Source organism: Coregonus clupeaformis, chromosome 23 (assembly GCF_020615455.1).
Source record: "Coregonus clupeaformis isolate EN_2021a chromosome 23, ASM2061545v1, whole genome shotgun sequence".
In the NCBI taxonomy this organism is placed as follows: Eukaryota; Metazoa; Chordata; class Actinopteri; order Salmoniformes; family Salmonidae; genus Coregonus; species Coregonus clupeaformis.
The window spans coordinates 30,952,651-30,974,175 of NC_059214.1; the positions used below are offsets into that span (position 1 = coordinate 30,952,651).

General features: G+C 46.0%; 1 protein-coding gene across 1 annotated transcript in view; it reads left to right on the forward strand.

Annotated features, from left to right (window-relative positions):
• LOC121536856 (immunoglobulin superfamily member 3-like) overlaps positions 1-21,525 on the forward strand; it is a 143,228-nt gene that overhangs the window by 18,550 nt on the left and 103,153 nt on the right. The window contains exon 2 of the mRNA XM_041844455.2: positions 12,747-13,124. Within this exon, the coding sequence (XP_041700389.1) occupies positions 12,747-13,124 (378 nt within the window). The remainder of the gene's footprint in view (positions 1-12,746; positions 13,125-21,525) is intronic.

The window sequence follows — 21,525 nt, forward strand, 5'->3', positions numbered from 1 at the left end:
TTACACACACACACACACACACACACACAAAAGTAGTGAACCTCTGGAAATCGGCCTGGTCTCAACAGCTGTGATGGGCGGGCACACTGGTGGGTCATGTATACCGTGGCCCAGGAGGGCCATAAATTAGAGCTAGTTAACATGAAGATAACAGGACACTGCATGACACTGCACTGACACGAGGGTTCTCCCCAAAGTCTAGTTCTTTTCTGGATCCAAAAAAGTGCTTAGGTGGTGGGCGTTGCAGGCGCGTGGCAATGGTCATGGTTGGCCCATCGGCGAGGCTGAATTTGGTCCGGTCCCTGGGCAAGAACATTTTACAGGCCCCCATCTTGGCGGTGTAGAGAAATGTTTGCGTTTGTAAGCAAATTTCCTGCAATTTTACATATTTCTCCATGGAGCTGAGATACATTTTTGTAGTTTTAAAGCAAATTTCCTGCAATTCTATGCATTTTGCCATTGCTAATGCTGTGTTCTTATGCTCAACGATAACAAAATCAATACTCCTGAATTCATAGTTTTTGTAATTTTCTATTCTCTCTGACTGTTTACCTTTTATTTTGTTGAGTTAGCTCTCAAAGATTATATTAAAAATAATATATAGGTCCGTTATCTTTTCTACGCTTCTCTAATGTTAAACATGTAAAATGTGGTGTACCGCAGGGCAGCTCTCTTGGCCCTGTACTATTTTTTTCAATTTTTACCAATGGCCTGCCACGGGCATAAAAACAAAGCCTGTGTGTCCATGTATGCTGGTGATTCCACCCTATATGCGTCAGCAACCACAGCTAGTGAAATCACTGCAACCCTAAACAAAGAGTTGCAATCAGTTTTAGAATGGGTGGCCAGTAAAAAAACTAGTCCTGAACATCTCTAAAACTAAGAGCATTGTATTTGGCACAAATCATTCCCTAAGTTCTAGAGCTGCCACTTTCAAGGAGCGGGACACTAATCCAGACGCTTATAAGAAATCCTGCTATGCCCTCTGACTAACCATCAAACAGGCAAAGTGTCAATACAGGACCAAGATCAAATTCCACAACACCGGCTCTGATGCTCGTCAGATGTGGCAGGGCTTGCAAACTATCATGGATTACAAAGGGAAACCCAGCCGCGAGCTGTCCAGTGACACGAGGCTATCAGACGAGCTAAATACCTTCTATGCTCGCTTCGAGGCAAGCAACACTGAACCATGCATGAGAGCACCAGCTGTTCCGGACGACTGTGTGATCCCACTTTCCGTAGCCGATGTGAGTAAGACCTTTTAAACAGGTTAACATTCACAAGGCCGGAGGGCCAGACGGATTACCAGGATGCGTACTCTGAGCATGCGCTGACCAGCTGGCAAGTGTCTTCACTGACATTTTCAAATTTTCCCTGACCTAGTCTGTAATACCTGCATGTTTCAAACAGACCACAATAGCCCTGTGCCCAAGAACGCCAAGGTAACCTGTCTAAATGACTATCGCCCCGTAGCACTCACATCTGTAGCCATTAAATGCTTTGAAAGGCTGGTCATGGCTCACATCAACACCATCATCCCAGACACCCTGTACACACTCCAATTAGCATACTGCCCCAACAGATCCACAGATGACACAATCTCTATTGCTCTCCACACTGCCCTTTCCAACCTGGACAAAAGGAACACCTACGTGAGAATGCTGTTCATTGATTACAGCTCAGCGTTCAACACCGTAGTACCCTCCAAGCTCATCACTAAGCTAAGAACCCTGGGATTAAACACTTCCCTCTGCAACTAGATTCTGGACATCCTGACGGGCCGCCCCCCAGGTGGTGAGGGTAGGCAACAACACATCCGCTACGCTGATCCTCAAAACAGGGGCCCCTCAGGGGTTTGTTCTTAGTCCCCTCCTGTACTTCCTGTTCACCCACGACTGTGTGGCCGTGCACGATTTCAACACCATCATTAAGTTTGCAGACGACGGTGGTAGGCCTGATCACTGACAACAAACTGCCTACAGGGAGGAGGTCAGAGACCAGGCAGTGTGGTGCCAGGACAACAACCGCTCCCTCAACGTCAGCAAGACAAAGGAGCTGATCATGGACTACATGAAACGGAGGGCCGAGCACGCCCCCATCCACATCGATGGGGCTGTAGTGGAGCAGGTCAAAAGCTTCAAGTTCCTCTCTGTCCACATCGCTAAGGAATTATCATGGTCCACACACACCAACACAGTTGTGAAGAGGGCATGACAACGCCTCTTCCCCCTCAGGAGGCTAAAAAGATTTGGCATGGGCCCTCAGATCCTCAAGAAGTTCTACAGCTGCACCATTGAGAGCATCTTGACTGGCTGCATCACCACTTGGTATGGCAACTGCTTGGCATCCAACCGCAAGGCGCTACAGAGGGTAGTGCAGATAGCCCAGTACATCACTGGGGCCGAGCTCCCTGCCATCCAGGACTTCTATACCTGGCAGTGTCAGAGGAAGGTCCTAAAAAAAGTCATAGAATGTTCTCTCTGCTACCGCACGGCAAGCGGTACCGATGCACCATGTCTGGAACCAACAGGACCCTCAACAGCTTCTACCCCCAAGCCATAAGACTGCTAAATAGTTATTCAGAGTAGCTATTGGTTAACTATTTAACTATCTGCAATCAGCGGCCTGATCAACTCTATGCGAAGGAGATGTGTCATGCTGCATGAGGCAAATGGTGGTCACACCAGATACTGACTGGTTTTCTGATCCACACCCCTACTTTTTTTTAAGGTATCTGTGACCAACAGATGCATATCTGTATTCCCAGTCATGTGAAATCCATAGTTTAGAGCCTAATGGATTTATTTCAATTGACTGATTTCCTTATATGAATTGTAACTCTATAAAATCTTTCAAATTGTTGTATGTTGCATTTATATTTTTGTTCAGTGTAAATGAGATTTCTGTATTTCATTTTCAATAAATTGCAATAAAAATTAAACATGTTTTCACTTTGTCCTTATGGGATATTGTGTGTAGATGGGTGAGAATCTGTTTTGAATTCAGGTTTTGACAAAATGTCAAGGGGTATGAATACTTTCTGAAGTGTGTACCATGGGGGGAAAAAAGTATTTAGTCAGCCACCAATTGTGCAAGTTCTCCCACTTAAAAAGATGAAAGAGGCCTGTAATTTTCATCATAGGTACACGTCAACTATGACAGACAAATTGAGGAAAAAAATCCAGAGAATCACATTGTAGGATTTTTTATGAATTTATTTGCAAATTATGGTGGAAAATAAGTATTTGGTCACCTACAAACAAGCAAGATTTCTGGCTCTCACAGACCTGTAACTTCTTCTTTAAGAGGCTCCTCTGTCCTCCACTCGTTACCTGTATTAATGGCACCTGTTTGAACTTGTTATCAGTATAAAAGACACCTGTCCACAACCTCAAACAGTCACACTCCAAACTCCACTATGGCCAAGACCAAAGAGCTGTCAAAGGACACCAGAAACAAAATTGTAGACCTGCACCAGGCTGGGAAGACTGAATCTGCAATAGGTAAGCAGCTTGGTTTGAAGAAATCAACTGTGGGAGCAATTATTAGGAAATGGAAGACATACAAGACCACTGAAAATCTCCCTCGATCTGGGGCTCCACGCAAGATCTCACCCCGTGGGGTCAAAATGATCACAAGAACGGTGAGCAAAAATCCCAGAACCACACGGGGGGGACCTAGTGAATGACCTGCAGAGAGCTGGGACCAAAGTAACAAAGCCTACCATCAGTAACACACTACGCCGCCAGGGACTCAAATCCTGCAGTGCCAGACGTGTCCCCCTGCTTAAGCCAGTACATGTCCAGGCCCGTCTGAAGTTTGCTAGAGTGCATTTGGATGATCCAGAAGAGGATTGGGAGAATGTCATATGGTCAGATGAAACCAAAATATAACTTTTTGGTAAAAACTCAACTCGTTGTGTTTGGAGGACAAAGAATGCTGAGTTGCATCCAAAGAACACCATACCTACTGTGAAGCATGGGGGTTGGAAACATCATGCTTTGGGGCTGTTTTTCTGCAAAGGGACCAGGACGACTAATCCGTGTAAAGGAAAGAATGAATGGGGCCATGTATCGTGAGATTTTGAGTGAAAACCTCCTTCCATCAGCAAGGGCATTGAAGATGAAACGTGGCTGGGTCTTTCAGGATGACAATGATCCCAAACACACCGCCCGGGCAACGAAGGAGTGGCTTCGTAAGAAGCATTTCAAGGTCCTGAAGTGGCCTAGCCAGTCTCCAGATCTCAACCCCATAGAAAATCTTTGGAGGGAGTTGAAAGTCCGTGTTGCCCAGCGACAGCCCCAAAACATCACTGCTCTAGAGGAGATCTGCATGGAGGAATGGGCCAAAATACCAGCAACAGTGTGTGAAAACCTTGTGAAGACTTACAGAAAACGTTTGACCTGTGTCATTGCCAACAAAGGGTATATAACAAAGTATTGAGAAACTTTTGTTATTGACCAAATACTTATTTTCCACCATAATTTGCTAATAAATTCATTAAAAATCAGACAATGTGATTTTCTGGATTTTTTTTCTCATTTTGTCTGTCATAGTTGACCTGTACCTATGATGAAAATTACAGGCCTCTCTCATCTTTTTAAGTGGGAGAACTTGCACAATTGGTGGTTGACTAAATACTTTTTTTCCCCACTGTAACTGTTAGACGCACCCACACATAAACACACACAAATGCACATGTCAATGTTTTTAAATTGTAGTCTTGTCTGTAATGAATTTTTTGTTGTGGCAGACCCCTGTAAGAATACCTTTCGCCATTGGGTTCGGCTAATGGTGATCCTAATAAAATAAAATAAAATCAGAATAAAATACATACTTTATAGTCTTTTGCGTGTGTGTCACTGAGCAGCAGTGCTTGATGTTCTTTGTACCCTCTGGCCGCTGTCTCTGTTCTTCCTCAGAGGTTGGACCTCAGCCACAACACAGCTGCTTAACGAAACTCCCCCTCTGAGCTTTTTTTCTCACTCTCTTTTCTACCCTCCCTTTCTTTCTCTTGCCCCCCTTTCTCTATACCAATGTCTTTCCCCATTCCCCCTCTGTGCACCATGTTGAGATAAGGTAATAGCAGACATGATGATCTGGTCGCTCTCTCTCAGCCTGGCCTTGTTGGTGGCTGCAGGGCTAATTTTGAACCGAGAGAAGCAGGAGGGGCGGGAGGGACTGTGGATTGCTCATGGGACTGAAATTACTGAGCTGAAACACAAAGGCCCTTTCCCCCTCAGTCTATCTCCCTCCATTTGTCTCTTTCTGCCTTTTTAGGTCTCCTTCTTTCTCGCTGTGTATTTCCTCCTCCCTCCTCTCTCCTTTCCCCTCTCTATTCTGCTTCACTTTCCCCCTCTCACTCTCTGTTTCCCCTCTCCCTCTCCATTAGCTCAGGAACAGGCTGTAATGTTCAGTCATCACAGTGCTCTGCCGGCTTGTTTTTAACTGGCCTGTGATGTTGGGTATATAACTCATCATCTGCTGCTGGACTGCTCTGCTGTGGGCTGCCTGTAAAAACACCCTCTCAGCCCCACACGGAGTCTCAATCCCAATATCCCCGCCCCCCCCCATCCTTAGCCCTCCCCCTCATTTTCAAGTGCCCCTTGGTGGGGGTGTGTCCCTCAAATGGAGCAACTAGTGGTAGGGAGCGATAACCCTAGGGAATGGGACATCACTATATCACTCACACACATCAGAAGCCACTGAAGGATAGCCTACTACGCAATTAATTGACGACGAGCATTGTTGTTCACAATGCCTTTACTGGTGGTAGTAATAGCTGTCCTTATTTCTCATGCAACAAATACGTACTTACCATATGAGCAACAAATGAGAACTGCAAAACAACAATGTGCCCGTAATGTACCCGTCCTCTGGCTGTGGTTCAGTGTGGAGTAGTACTGAAGCAGGACTTTCATTCCATAATAGCAGTTTGACATGGAACAGTCACATTTCCTTTAATCAGTCATTTTCTGCAGTTTCTTGGGGATTAATGATTAACATTAATCCCCAATTAAAACCACTCTTCTGAACTAATATTTATACCAAATGTTTTAGGGTCCATACACAGATCGGCTACATAGCTAGTTACACATCCATAGGCATACAGGTATTTTTATCCTCCACTACACAATAAGCAAGAAAATAGTTGGCTACGTTACTTCAGCTGCTTTGCATGACAAAATTCTTCAATCTCTAACTTCTAATTTGCTTCCATTTGCTAGTATTTCTGTCAGCCATTTTTCCTGAAGCGACTTGGGTCGCAGAGCTTCATGGGAGTTTTGGGAGCCACTCGATAGGAAGTGACATTGGCTCCAATCGAGGTTTTGCCTTTTAGATTTCGAGAAAATTAACAACTAAGGAATACTTTTTTTTACTTCTCCCGTTGACTTCTCAAATCCCGTTGACTTCTCAAACCCCGGTCTGGTCTGCCGTGTCTGCTTTGCTAGCTTTCCGGAAGTCTCACGATGCTGCACCTCTTGGTTTAGAAACTCTGTGGCTGAGATGTCTCAGTTGGATTGTGATCATTTGGCTTCCTCATAAACCCACATAATGCCCATTTACAGCTTTGCCATAACTATGGCCTATATCTCTCTTCCCAGACTGTGGGAACAGATGTCAATTAGGCTTTTCAGGGTTTTGATAAGGGTAAAGTTGTATGGTTGTTTTTTTAAAAGCGGTATTGTTTTTTCATACGTGTGCATTTACATACATTTATATAAAGCTGTTAGCTGTCTGTCACACCTGGGTGAGTTTCTTTGGCAGGTAGGGAACATTCCCCAGCCAACTTGGCAGGTGCACCCAGGACATTACTGCCAGACCCTGATAGACATGATTATTACCACTCAGATGGATGTGGATGATAAATTATGAGTCACATAAAGGCTAAAGATGAGATCTCATCTCCTACTCTCTCTTAAGCCGGGTGTACACTACACGATTTTGGCCCCAATTTAGCTGTCCCAGACAAGTTTTTGAGATCAGCGACAAAATCCCCATGTCATTCCCTACTTTGGGGTGCGCGGCCGTCACCGACGCTCATTTAATGTGAGTGGGTCAGAGACTCAATCTGAGGGCTACTGATCTCGTCTTTGAGCAGTCCCAGATGTCCCGATATTTTCAAACATGTTTGATTTTATCGGCACAAAATCTGCAATGCTCTTGTCGTGTGAAATGTGCAACAACAAGTTTTCAGAATGGTGATCAGCAATAGCCAATGAGAGCTGGCCAGAGAAGGAGCCAGTGAGATGATGATGATGATGATGTTTGGCATCACCCAGAATGTGTAGACTCTCGAGCAGGAGCCATGACTACTACTAGTATGCATTTGTACTTGCCTTTAAACAAAGGCAAAGTGTCATATTGTTACGCTTCGAACACACCGTCTGCGTCATTGCGTTTTGGTACACCAGAAGTACATTCATTTCCAATGGAACCCTGCGTTTGCCTTGCAGCATTGCGTTGTAGAGGCAGATGCAGTGCGTTCTGTGTGGTGCATACGTTGGATTTATCGAATGTATGCGTCAAACTGTTTAGCGTAAACGGGTTAACAGAAATGGTAGCAGAAGGTGAATGTTGAACTTTTGTTGCACACACATCTAGATATCTAGATGATGCTGCGTACTATTTTGCGCAATGACGCAGTTGGTGTGTTCAAAGCGTTAGAGCTCTGAAGTTCACAAGCAATGTTATTCAATTCAAAATGTTAGCTAGATATTTCAACTCTGTATGGCAAGCGTGAATGTCTGACTGAAAACGTTTGAGGCTGCTTTGAGCCACCACTCATTGTAGCTACGTTAAATCTAATCGCATCACATCATTGTTTTAGTGAGAGCGCGGTATCGAGAATCCTCACAACCAAGTGAAGAATCTTCTAATATGTGACCCACGTCTGTGCCACATCATTTAGTGTGCGCACCACTACGTTGGCAAGACATAAAAACGACAGGAAAGACGGTTGTTTAATGTGAGAGGCTCAGCGATGTTAGGATTTTCAAAGTCGTGTACACCCGGCTTTACGCTCACTTCTCTACTGTATGGTGTGTGTGTGTGTCTGCCATACTGACTCAGAAAAAGTGAGGTCTCGATCTGTCCCTGTCCCTGTCTCTGCCTGCCTGTCCGTCTCCATCACAGCTTCTCACAGAGTACTGCTGGTGAAAGGATATATGTAAAATAAAATAGATGTAATGTAAGAGCAGCCTTATATATGACCCATGGCCATATAAATGTGAAATGGTGAGAAATAGGCCTTGCTTCAACAGTCCTCTGAAATGAATTGATGGCTGAGGTGGTCCATTTCTTTCAAATGAAAATCCCCCTTTCTCTCTCCCTCCCTCTTTCCTTCTCTCACACTCTCTCTTTCTCTCTGGTAATGGGTGTTAAAGGGGCATGAGGTTGAGGGGTTCCATAGGGAGAGGGAGGCAGATTGATTTTGGAGAAGGTTTAACCCGAGTCTAGAGCGAGACATATACACACGCACAAACCAGCTCACGGTGAAGTATACGTATCATGTTTGTGTGCCTCCATCATGTAGCACCCGGGAGACTGCTTCTGCCTCTCTTTGTTCTCTCTCGTTCTTGTCATCCCCCTCTTTCTATCCATCCATCCACCCACCCATCCCTCTCTCCCTCCCCCCTCTCTCTATCTGAGAATGTTCACAGGATTCCAGATCTTTCAGATGAGACTGAGGCTCCCTGTGGAGCGATTGAGGACACTGACTGAGGCTGAGCCCATTTATTGATTTATTTATCTATGTTCTATAATAATATATTCCCCTTTCACACTGCCTCCAGTTGCCTTTACCCCACATTTCTTCTAGTTCTTCTTACCCCTAAAAGTTCTGTGTTTGGTGGAGGAGTTGAGACGGGACAGGGATTGTGTTCTGATCATTACTCCATGGTATGGCCCATTCTGTGACAGAAATGGATCCACCTGGGTATAGTGAGGAATGATGGTCAGGGCTCGATGTGCTGTTACAGCATGTATATAGCCAAGTTAATGTTACTCATTGTGTATTTATTCCTCTTTTTTTCTATATTATTGGCTCTGCGTTGTAGAGAAGTAAGGAAACATTTCACTGTTAGTCTACACCTGTTGATTAGGAAGCATGTGAAATATAAGATTTGATTTGAGAGAGGAGAGGTAGCAGGACCACTGATGCCAGCAGGATGACAAAAGATGGGTGGCTTCAAATATGATCAGCCGTAACGTGTGTGTGTGTGTGTGTGTGTGTGTGTGTGTGTGTGTGTGTGTGTGTGTGTGTGTAATTATCCTGTGAGGGTTAGTAAGTCGGTGGTGTGTAAGTGCTAACAGTACAGTGCTGTGAGATGATGCTGTTTTCACTGTGGATAAGACACCAGCCACAAATGATTGGATTAGTGTTTAACCCCCCCTCCACCAATATAATCCTCTTTACAGCTTCCTCTTTTGGTGCGTGTGCACACGTTAGTTGATGTTTCAAAACGTTTTAGTGTCATTGCCTGAATTTTTTTTGACTACCTGCTTTTGCCTGACCAGCGAACAGACTTGAGAGGATGTTAGAGTGACAGACAGACAGACAGACAGAGACCGGCAGAGGGCTGTCAGAGGGGTAGAGGCAGAGCTATATAGGGCTTGTAGATGAACGCCATCAGTTCCAGGGGCAGCGAGTGATAAAGACAGTGCAGCCAGAGGTGAAGAGGCAGCCAGATAGTGGGTATAGAGTGATCAGTTAGAGGTCTGGAGGGTTTGGTATGTCATTGTCAGCCTTTCAAAACAGCCTGCAGAGTGCCGGGCTGCTTTGAAGTCTCACAGAGCCGCTTAAATCCTGCCTGAAAAGACGCAGAGAACCGCAAGGCACGGACGAGAGACAGGAATTTACTCAGAGAGAGAGAAACCGGGAAGAGAGACTAGAGGGAGTGAGAAAGAATGGAGAAGGGGGAGAGAGGCTGGAGGATTTATGAGGAGAGGTAGAGAGTGATGAGAGGGAGCGGCGAGGAGATGGAGAGAGAGGGAGAGCCTGACAGAAAGAAACAGAGAGATGAGTGGTGAAGGTGAATAATGGTTTGGTGCTCAAACAGTATGAGTAGTAGCAGCCTAATCATGATGTGGTGAGGAATGTATTGTTAGCATTTATGCAGGATCAGGGCAGCAGTCATTTGAGCATCAGTGATACAGGACCAGGGCAGCAGTAATGTGAGCATCAGTGAGTGATACAGGACCAGGGCAGCAGTAATGTGAGCATCAGTGATACAGGACCAGGGCAGCAGTAATGTGAGCATCGTGTACAGGACCAGGGGGAAACAGAGGAGCACGGAACAAAGGCAGAGCAGTGAACAGGATCAGGGCAGCAGTAATGTGAGCATTAGTGATACAGGACCAGGGCAGCAGTAATGTGAGCATCAGTGATACAGGACCAGGGCAGCAGTAATGTGAGCATCAGTGATACAGGACCAGGGCAGCAGTAATGTGAGCATCAGTAAAACAGGACCAGGGCAGCAGTAATGTGAGCATCAGTGATACAGGACCAGGGCAGCAGTAATGTGAGCATCAGTAAAACAGGACCAGGGCAGCAGTAATGTGAGCATTAGTGATACAGGACCAGGGCAGCAGTAATGTGAGCATCAGTAAAACAGGACCAGGGCAGCAGTAATGTGAGCATTAGTGATACAGGACCAGGGCATCTGTAATGTGAGCATCAGTGATACAGGACCATGACTGTGAGCTGTATGTTGTCAGACTGAAAGGTGCCCTGGTCACTAATGCTCCACTGTAATGTTAATATCTTATCTTACTGAGAAGCCAACACAGCCACATAGAGTGCAAGAGAGAGGACAGAAAGAGGGAGGAAGGGAATGGATAAATGTAGGGCGACGACAACAACAACTTCCCAATATCAAACCAGTGAGTTATTCCATGATCACACATTTAGTGCGGATAAAAGCATACTTATTTTGACACGATGGGTTAGTTCCTGGAGGCATCTTCCTCTCTCTATCTCTCTCTCTGTCTCTATCTTTGGGTGTCTGTGTGTGTGTCTCTCTCTCTCCCTCCCTCTCACTTTCTCGCTTTCTCTCGATCTCGGTGTCTCTCTCTCTCTCTCTCTCTCTCTCTCTCTCTCTCTCTCTCTCTCTCTCTGTGTGTGTCTCTCTATCTTTGGGTGTGTGTATCTCTCTCTCTCTCTCGCTTTCTCTCTCTCGCTTTCTCTCTCTCTCTCTCTCTCTCTCTCTCTCTCTCTCTCTCTCTCTCTCGCTCTCTCTCTCCTCTCTCTCCTCTCTCTCTCTCTCTCTCTCTCTCTCTCTCTCTCTCTCTCTCTCTCTCTCTCTCTCTCTCTCTCTCTCTCTCTCTCTCTCTCTCTCTCTCGTTTTAGTGTGTTTAAATCTCCTGCCTGTAAATTCATGGGCAGATCTATCTTATTGTGGTCCATTGGATATGTGAAGCCTCAGTGATAAAAAATATATATATATTTATCTCTGAAAAGCTGTTCTTATTGAATTGAAATCCCTTTAAACTGAAAACAAATCAGACATATTTTATGAGCTCATGAGGCAAAATGGAAAGAAAAAGACAAAGGACCACAACACCAAGCTCAGGAAGGATGGAAACAAGAAGCAAATTCACACACTCAAGCACGCACACACACACAGAAATAAATGTGGTCCATTTTCTCTCATTTTGCCGACTCATTGAGCACTCACTGAGGTTTGTTCATTTTCAACTAGATAACTTTTTATAGGCACAACACACACACACACACACACAGTCATGACAGTTAAAGAAAAAGGGGGAATGAAAGTGTAAGAGAAATTACTGAGCGGGAGAGAGGGGGGTGAACGAGGGAGAGAGAATGTTTGAACGAGGGAGTGTGGATGTTGAAAGTTTAAAAAGCTGTTCTATTGAAATATTAATGCAGTCCATTGTGCCTATAGACACACATCCTCTCAGAGACTCTCATCCACTCTGTGGAACACACACACAGCTGTGTTCCCCAGTTGTTCATTCAGACAGGAAGCAGTGTCTTGTCCCCCTCTGTCTGCGGTGTGTGTTTTTCTGTGTTGTCGGCTCTCCTTTGAGAGGGAGGCTTGTATGTTTTCTCTCAATGGTGTGTCTGAACTGTACTGGGATCTTCCCCAGCTGAAACTGACCACAGATGTTTCAACTGACATCCATGTCCTCCACCAAGAACTGAAATAACATCCTTGTATTACATTTTACATTTACATTTTAGTCATTTAGCAGACGCTGTTATCCAGAGCGACTTACAGTTAGAGTGCACACATTATTATTTTAATTTTTCATACTGGCCCCCCGTGGGAATCGAACCCATAACCCTGGCGTTGCAAACGCCATGCTCTACCAACTGAGCTACATCCCTGCCGGCCATTCCCTTCCCTACCCTGGACGACGCTGGGCCAATTGTGCGCCACCTCATGGGGGCGACAGCATCACCCCTGTCGTGTGGGTGGGTGGGTGGGTGGCATGACTTCCTCTCAGCCCGGTAATGTGTGCTTCATGTTTTAACAACCTTACACTGACCTCATGTATTTTACAGCTGTTCTAATGACAGGGTGTGTGAGTACACTGTCTGGTACTATAGGGCTTTTCTTCAGGACACTGAGTGGACCTGTCATGTTGACTCTGTTCATCTTGGGAGAGTGCTGGAGCTAAAGCTCCCAGGATGCAAAATGTTTTAACAGCAGTTTTGTAACCAATGTTCTTTCTGTCTTTCCCGTTCCCCCTCTCCATCTGTTTCCCCCTATCAGGCGTGAGCGTGGCCCAGAGGGTAGTGACCGTTCAGAGTGGACCGCTGGTACGGACGGAGGGCAGTCATGTGACCATCTGGTGCAACGTGACTGGCTACAAGGAGGGCGTGGAGCAGGACTTTGAGTGGTCCATGTACTTGACCTCGGTGCCCGACCGCGAGATCCGCATCGTGAGCACGGCCCAGTCCAACTATGCGTACGCGGTGTACGCCCAGAGGGTCAACAGTAAGGAGATCTGGGTAGAGAGGCTGACCAGGGACTCAGCCCTGCTCCACATCACCAAGGTCCAGGCCAGAGACCAGGGGCTGTTTGAGTGTTACACCCCCAACACAGATGGACAGTACCTCGGCTCCTACAGCGCCCGCACCAACCTCACCGGTGAGTCCATGTTACAACACAAGGCTGTGTTCCAATTGGCACACTATTCCCTAGAGCCCTCAAACTCAACTCTAGACCTCGAAGCCAGTTCCACTGCGTTCTTTCATTGTTCCCCTCTAATCAGGGACTGATTTTAGGTGGTTGCAATTAATTATCAGGTAGATCAGAAAACCAGCAGGCTCCGGATCTCGTAGGGTAAGAGTTGAATACCCCTACCCTATAGTATACTACATTTGACCAGGGCTGATATCTAGCACACTGCACATGGAGCATAGACACTAGCTGATAGGATGTGTACATATAGGATGTACATACAGAAGGGGTCTCCAACCCTGGTCTTGGTGCAGAGGTTTTTGTTCTAGCCAAGCACTAACACATCTTATTCAACTAATCAAGGTCTTCTAACTTGATCAGAAGACTATTGTTGAACAAAAGCCTGCACACGCTGTTACTCTCCAGGACTTTGGTGGATTTAGGCCTACGTACTGTTTCTGCAGTCAACACAAGGTTACACTATGAGATATCCTTTTATTGTCAATGGGGTCATATGGTAGGATAGGCCTAGTCATTGAGTGGCTGGCTGGATCAGCGAGTCGGGAGGAAGTGCTCAGTGTCACACAGAGGGCCACCTGTCTTTGGTCAGAGAATGTCGTGCCTCACCCCACTCTGTCACCAGCATCTGTTCCTCTGTGAGCTGTTTTAATAACACACTCTGTGTGTGTGTGTCTGTCACCAGCATCTGTTCCTCTGTGCCACACACACACACACAAAGCCGCTCAAACATTCCCAGAGTTCCCAAGGCACAGCTGGTATGGTTGGGAATTCCGCTCACAGGTCGGAATCTGGTTCCCGTCATGTCTTCATCCCTGATGCTGGTGACCTTGCACTGAGAGAGGGATACGAGGTCACGCCAGGCGCTCATGGGAGTAACCTCAGTTATGTTAATAGTCATACAATATGCCAATGTGAGAGTTGATAGACTAATGAAGTCTAGTCGGTGTGCCATTATAGCTGATTTTAGTTTGTCACTGTTAGCCAGGTGTACATTGCTTAAAAGACCCATACTTATATTTATCAGTATTTTTAATACTTTCCCTCTGAATATGTGTTGGGTGAGGCCGGGGCATAAAGGCCCCTGTACTAACTGTAGTATATTGGTGGCCTTGCAGCAGTATGCACGGTATGCTTTGAATGTGGGGCAAGGCTCAGGCGTAAAGCACTGCAAAATGGTGCTGCTGATAGCATACTGTATTTATAGAGTGTGTGTGTCTGGGGGGGGGGGTGTTATATGAACCCCTCTCTGTGTCTATAATCTTAGCCCAGTTCCCCACGGTCAGGGGGACGTTACAGGGGTCTCCTCTTCTCTCCTCCACTCTCTCTCTTTTCCCTCCCTCCCCTCATCCCCCTCTCTCAGCAGCTGCACGCGTCCGGATATACAATACCCTGTCTTCCCCCCACTGCCTCCCTCTCCTTCACTCTCTCACACACTCCTTCATTCTCTCACGTTTTCTCTCACTCGCTCTCTCTGTATCAGTTCTCTGTTTGGGATCGAAGAACATTCTCGTCTCGAAGCAGGAAGTGTGTGTCTCACCAGAGGGAAGTTGGCTATCTAATCAGAGAATAGGAGGAAATAGTGGAGAGCGGGAGGAGTTAGTGGGGGATAGAAATTGATAGGAGGAAAAACGGTGTAATCTGTGTGGTTGCTAAGTGAAGGACGGTGACACACAGGGATCAGTGTCCTCTCTGTCACAATGGGCTCTGTGAGACTGATTTATGCAAGTGGAACAGTGGATCCTCTGTCCCCCGCACCTGGCCTGTCCGATACTGTATCATCGTTGTTTGAGTGAGGTGTGTCTATTGTGTGTGCGGTAGAATATAACACCTGAGCCGTGTGTGTGGCTGATTGTTCAGAAAGATGATATCACACTGTCTGTCACACCTTTTTATAATGAGACATGAGTCTACATGTGTCTGTGTGGTGTGGGCTAACTGAACAAACTGGCGCCCAATTTCTAATCAACTCATCAAAGCACCAACAAGTTATTGAAAATAACTTAAAATAAATTCACAATATTAGTAACGTTTGGAGTGCGGACCATACAATATTTGACTTTGTATCTACAGTGTGTCCTTTTTAGTTGTACAAAGCAACTAAAGACTTTCCAATCACAAGGCCTGGAGAAGTGATGTTTTCTGACTGATCAGTGTTGTAACACGGATGCCCTGCCAGGTTAAAGGTGAAAGGCTAACATCACCGTGTGTAACCGCTTGTACAGAAGTAGTTCCAAGTCAGGGGTCAAGCGCAGTCTGTTTTCTCCCATAAGATGGAACACTGATCCAGGAGCCATGGCTCCAAGAGAGGGCGAGGATACCTGGAGCCAGGCTTAGCATCCTACGCACCAGCCTGTGTGTGTGTTTGTTCCATACACCACTGTGTTTGCGTGCGTGTCTGTCTGTGTGTGTGTGTGTGCATTTTTGTTCAATTAACCAGAATGTGTGTGTCTCCTACACATTAGCTCATGAGATAAAAATCCAACAACAGGGAATGGTCCTACCCAATGTTCCCTCTAAAAATCCAACAGCATGGAATGGTCCTACCCAATGTTCCCTCTAAAAATCCAACAGCATGGAATGGTCCTACCCAATGTTCCCTCTAAAAATCCAACAGCATGGAATGGTCCTACCCAATGTTCCCTCTAAAAATCCAACAGCATGGAATGGTCCTACCCAATGTTCCCTCTAAAAATCCAACAGCATGGAATGGTCCTACCCAATATTCCCTCTAAAAATCCAACAACATGGAATGGTCCTACCCAATGTTCCTTCTAAAAATCCAACAGCATGGAATGGTCCTACCCAATGTTCCCTCTAAAAATCCAACAGCATGGAATGGTCCTACCCAATGTTCCCTCTAAAAATCCAACAGCATGGAATGGTCCTACCCAATGTTCCCTCTAAAAATCCAACAACATGGAATGGTCCTACCCAATGTTCCCTCTAAAAATCCAACAGCATGGAATGGTCCTACCCAATGTTCCCTCAAAAAATCCAACAGCATGGAATGGTCCTACCCAATGCTCCCTCTATAAATCCAACAGTATGGAATGGTCCTACCCAATGTTCCCTCTATAAATCCAACAGTATGGAATGGTCCTACCCAATGTTCCATCTAAGCTGCGTGCGGGATGCCACACAGAAGAAATATCAGCGCGAGCAGAGAAGCACGAGATTGAAGTTCACTGAACTTTCTAGACTTTTCCCCGTTAGTTAACACTATCAACGTTTCCCTTTACTGTGGGAATTGTAATCAAACCAACGTAATATTAGCCACTTTCAATGCAACATACCGAAACAAAATGAACTATGCAAGACTTAGTATGCAAAACTAACTATACAAGAGATTCTGTTGTAGGCATAACGCATGGAGTAAGATTCTATTGCATTGACAGCACGAACTCTACACAGACCGTTGTGCCATAACCAATCAGAGCTGCAGTAGGCCTATATGCAAATAGACCATTGCCATATATGGATCTGTGCCATTCACTTTGAACTGGACTGTTTTTACAGTATCAGCGGTCGTGAGAAGATGTGCTTGTTTTGAGATCAAAGTGAAAGCTACATGTAGCGTCGTGTGCACATTTGTACATTTGTTCATATCCTTTGCTAGTTAGTGAGTTATTAGCCCAGTTATAGATCATTTGTAGTCAGCAATGTGGGATTGATTGCCTCCTACAAGAGCTCAAAAGCAAGTCGGGTAAAAAGCTTGTTTTTGTCTTAAAGGGGCAGTGTTTTATTTTGAGACAGGCTTTAATAAGCTAAGTAGCAGAGGGTAGCATATTTTGTGGTTTCTTGCATCAAACACAACAACATTTTCAGTCGCCTTGTCTGAAGGACAAGTGGATAAATGGGTTAATGTCAAGCCCTGCATGTTTTTTTCAAAAGTCTCAAGGAATGTAGGCCTACATTGAACACCACACATTGGCTTCTACTGTAGGCTGAATGATAGAACAGCTATTTCCATTTTAAAATGTTATGGGATGCATTTTCTCCATAGTTTTTTTTATGGTAGGCCACTCTGGTAGGCCTACATTATGATCAAATAGCCAAAGTAGCCTACTTGACCACTGTTAAAACTAACTTAAAGCAGATACAGCCTCAGTGTTCACAGTAAACGCACTCCGGAAGTTGCACTGAATTTTCACAGCTTTCATGTTTGCGCTCAGCAGACCAGAAATTTGCTCAGTGATGAAAAAAAATAGAGGGAACATTGGTCCTACCGTGTGTGTGTGTTCCCATGCATGTCCCACGCACCAGCCTGTGTGTGAGTGTGTCCAAGGCACCAGCTTGTGTGAGAACAGGGACAAACAGCAGACTGCTCTTCTCCTACTCAGCCATGTGGCTCAAAAACACTCAGTCACATTCAAGACCACGGTAGTCTTAGTCACACTGGCTGCGTTCACACAGGCAGCACAATTCTGATCTTTTTTTCCACCAACTGAAGTTTTGATATTCAGTTTTTTCATATCAGATCTTTTTCAGAGCTGATCTGATTGGTCAAAAGACAAATTAGTGAAAAAAAAAGAACAGAATTGGGCTGCCTGTCTAAACACAGCCCACACATACATCGACAGTACTCCTCTATAGAGTGGATCATTACGTTTCTCTCACAGACAGAGCAGAGTATGACAGAGCACTCCTTTGCTACATTTGCTTAAATTGCTGGACATTATCTTATAAACCCATTGGCTTAAGGGGCTAGTTATAGTATATAGAGTTTGACTGATATAGAGAATGAGTGGATGGGAGAGATAGAGAGAAAGAGATCTGGGGAGAAACAGTGTGTGATGGAGAAATAATGAGCCCTTCTTCCTGGCTCAGTCCGATTGGTTAGATCTCCCCAGACTCTACCCACAATGGAGCTGGTGCTATAGGGGTGCGTTTTAAATAGTCTGTGTCTGATATGACTATTAGGGTTAATGCCATGCCTATGATAATTCTCATAGCAATTAGTTGACTAGGAGAGGTGTGTGTGTGTGCGGTGTGGTGTGTATGATAGTTTTAAGTGTGTTTTGAAGTATGTTTTAGCTGAGATCAGTGTGATACTTTTGTGTATATATAGTGTATGTGGACACCCTTTCAAATGAGTGGGTTCGGCTATTTCAGCCACACCTGTTGCTGACAGGTGTATAAAATTGAGCAGACAGCCATGCAATATCCATAGACAAACATTGGCAGTCGAATGGCCTTACTAACGAGCTCTGTAACTTTCAATGTGGCACCGTCATAGGATGCCACCTTTCCAACAAGTCAGTTCGTCAAATTTCTGCCCTGCTAGATCTGCCCCGGTCATCTGTAAGTGCTTTTATTGTGAAGTGGAAACGTCTAGGAGTAACATCGGCTCAGCCGTGAAGTGGTAGGCCACACAAGCTCACAGAACCGAACCGCCGAGTGCTGAAGCGCGTAACGTGTAAACATAGTCTGTCCTCGTTTGCAACTCTCAGTACCGAGTTCCAAACTGTCTCTGGAAGCAACGTCTGCACAATAACTGTTTGTCAGGAGCTTCATGAAATAGGTTTCCATGGACGAGCAGCCGCACACAAGCCTAAGATCACCATGCGCAATGCCAAGCGTCGGCTGGAGTGGTGTAAAGCTCACCGCCATTGGACTCTGGAGCAGTGGAAACGCGTTCTCTGGAATGATGAATCACGCTTCACCATCTGGCAGCCCGACAAACAAATCTGGGTTTGGCGGATGGCAGGAGAACGCTACCTGCCCCAATGCATAGTGCCAACTTTAAAGTTTGGTGGAGGAGGTATAATGGTCTGGGGCTGTTTTTCATGGTTCAGGATAGGCCCCTTAGTTCCAGTGAAGGGAAATCTTAACGCTACAGCATACAATGACATTCTAGACGATTCTGTGCTTCCAACTTTGGGGCAACAGTTTGGGGAAGGCCCTTTCCTGTTTCAGTATGCCAATGCCCCCATGCACAAAGCGAGGTCCATACAAAATGGTTTGTCGATCGGTGTGGAAGAACTTGACTGGCCTGCACAGAGCCCTGACCTCTACCCCATCGAACACTTTTGGGATTAATTGGAACGCCGACTGCGAGCCAGGCCTAATCGCCCAACATCAGTGCCCGACCTCACTAATGCTCTTGTGGCTGAATGGAAGCAAGTCCCTGCAGCAATGTTCCAACATCTAGTGTAAAGCCTTCCCAGAAGAGTGGAGGCTGCTATAGCAGCAAAGGGGGGACAAACTCCATATTAATGCCCATAATTCTGGAATAAGACGTGCAAAGAGAAGGTGTCCACATACTTTTGGTCATGTAGTGCATCTCTCCCTCTCTCTTTTTAGAAGAGACTCCTCACACTTCTACTCTGCTTTAGTTTATTCTTTCCCCAAATCAGAGACAGGCTAGAGAGACTGATTGGGTCAAGACCGAATAAAGGGGGAGGTGTCTTCAGAATTTTTTTTTTCTTCCGTCATTCCACCAATGATGGATTCACCCAGCAAGACTATGGTATATGCTGCACTAATAGTCAGCCATCTATCCCTACCCCCTCTCTCTTTTCCTCCCTCCCTCCCACCTTCACTCTCTCTCCACCTCTTTCTTCCTGTCCTCTCCCCTCTTTGGCTGTCTAAGAGGCAGGTCTATGGCTTTGTCAATAAAAGTCTTGGCTCTCCAGCCTTGTCAGATTGAAGGAGGAGGAGGAGGGGGGAGAAGGGGGAGTGATTTAGGAATGAAGGTAGAGATGGGCGCAAGAACAGGAGGGATTGAGAGGAGTACTAGATGAAAGAATGGAGAGAAAAGGAGGAACAAGGTGGATTTACAAAGGATAGAGTGATGGAAAGAGATGGAGATAATGGTCTAGAGAGTGAGAAAGAGGGAGGGATGCTAGAGAGTGAGAAAGAGAGGGGGTGGCTAGAGAGTGAGAGAGGGATGGCTAGAGAGTGAGAGAGAGGGGGATGGCTAGAGAATGAGAGAGAGGGATGCTAGAGAGTGAGAAAGAGAGGGGGATGCTAGAGTGAGAAAGAGAGAGGGATGCTAGAGAGTGAGAAAGAGAGGGCGATGGCTAGAGTGAGAAAGAGAGATGGATGGCTAGAGAGTGAGAGAGAGATGGATGGCTAGAGAGTGAGAAAGAGAGGGGGATGGCTAGAGAGTGAGAAAGAGAGGGGGATGGCTAGAGAGTGAGAGAGAGGGATGGCTAGAGAGTGAGAAAGAGAGTGGGATGCTAGATACTGAGAAAGAGAGTGGGATGCTAGAGACTGAGAAAGAGAATGGGATGCTAGAGACTGAGAAGGAGAGAGGGAAGGCTAGAGAGTGAAAAAGAGAGGGGATGGCTAGAGAGTGAGAAAGAGAGAGGGATGGCTAGAGAGTGAGAAAGAGAGGGGGATGCTAGAGAGTGAGAAAGAGAGGGGGATGGATAGAGAGTGAGAAAGAGAGGGGGTTGGCTAGAGAGTGAGAAAGAGAGGGGGGTGCTAGAGTGAGAATGAGAGAGGGCTGCTAGAGAGTGAGAAAGAGCGGGGGATGGCTAGAGGGTGAGAAAGAGAGAGGGATGGCTAGAGAGTGAGAAAGAGAGGGGATGGCTAGAGAGTGAGAAAGAGAGGGGATGGCTAGAGAGTGAAAAAGAGAGGGGGATGGCTAGAGGGTGAGAAAGAGAGGGATGCTAGAGAGTGAGAGAGGGATGCTAGAGAGGGATGCTAGAGAGTGAGAAAGAGGGGGATGGCTAGAGAGAGAAAGAGAGGGGGATGGCTAGAGAGTGAGAAAGAGAGAGGGATGGCTAGAGAGTGAGAAAGAGAGGGGATGGCTAGAGATTTAAAAGAGAGGGGGATGGCTAGAGGGTGAGAAAGAGAGAGGGATGCTAGAGAGTGAGAAAGAGAGGGGATGGCTAGAGAGTGAAAAAGAGAGGGGATGGCTAGAGAGTGAAAAAGAGAGGGGATGGCTAGAGAGTGAAAAAGAGAGGGGGATGGTTAGAGGGTGAGAAAGAGAGGGGATGCTAGAGAGTGAGAAAGAGAGGGGATGGCGAAAGATTGAGAAAGAGAGATGCTAGAGAGTGAGAGAGGGATGGCTAGAGAGGGGATGCTAGAGAGTGAGAAAGAGAGGGGGATGGCTAGAGAGTGAGAAAGAGAGAGGGGTGCTAGAGTGAGAAAGAGAGAGGGATGCTAAAGAGTGAGAAAGAGAGGGGGATGGCTAGAGGGTGAGAGAGAGGGGGATGGCTAGAGAGTGAGAAAGAGAGAGGGATGGCTAGAGAGTGAGAAAGAGAGGGGATGGCTAGAGAGTGAAAAGAGAGGGGGATGGCTAGAGGGTGAGAAAGAGAGAGGGATGCTAGAGAGTGAGAAAGAGAGGGGATGGCTAGAGAGTGAAAAAGAGAGGGGATGGCTAGAGAGTGAAAAAGAG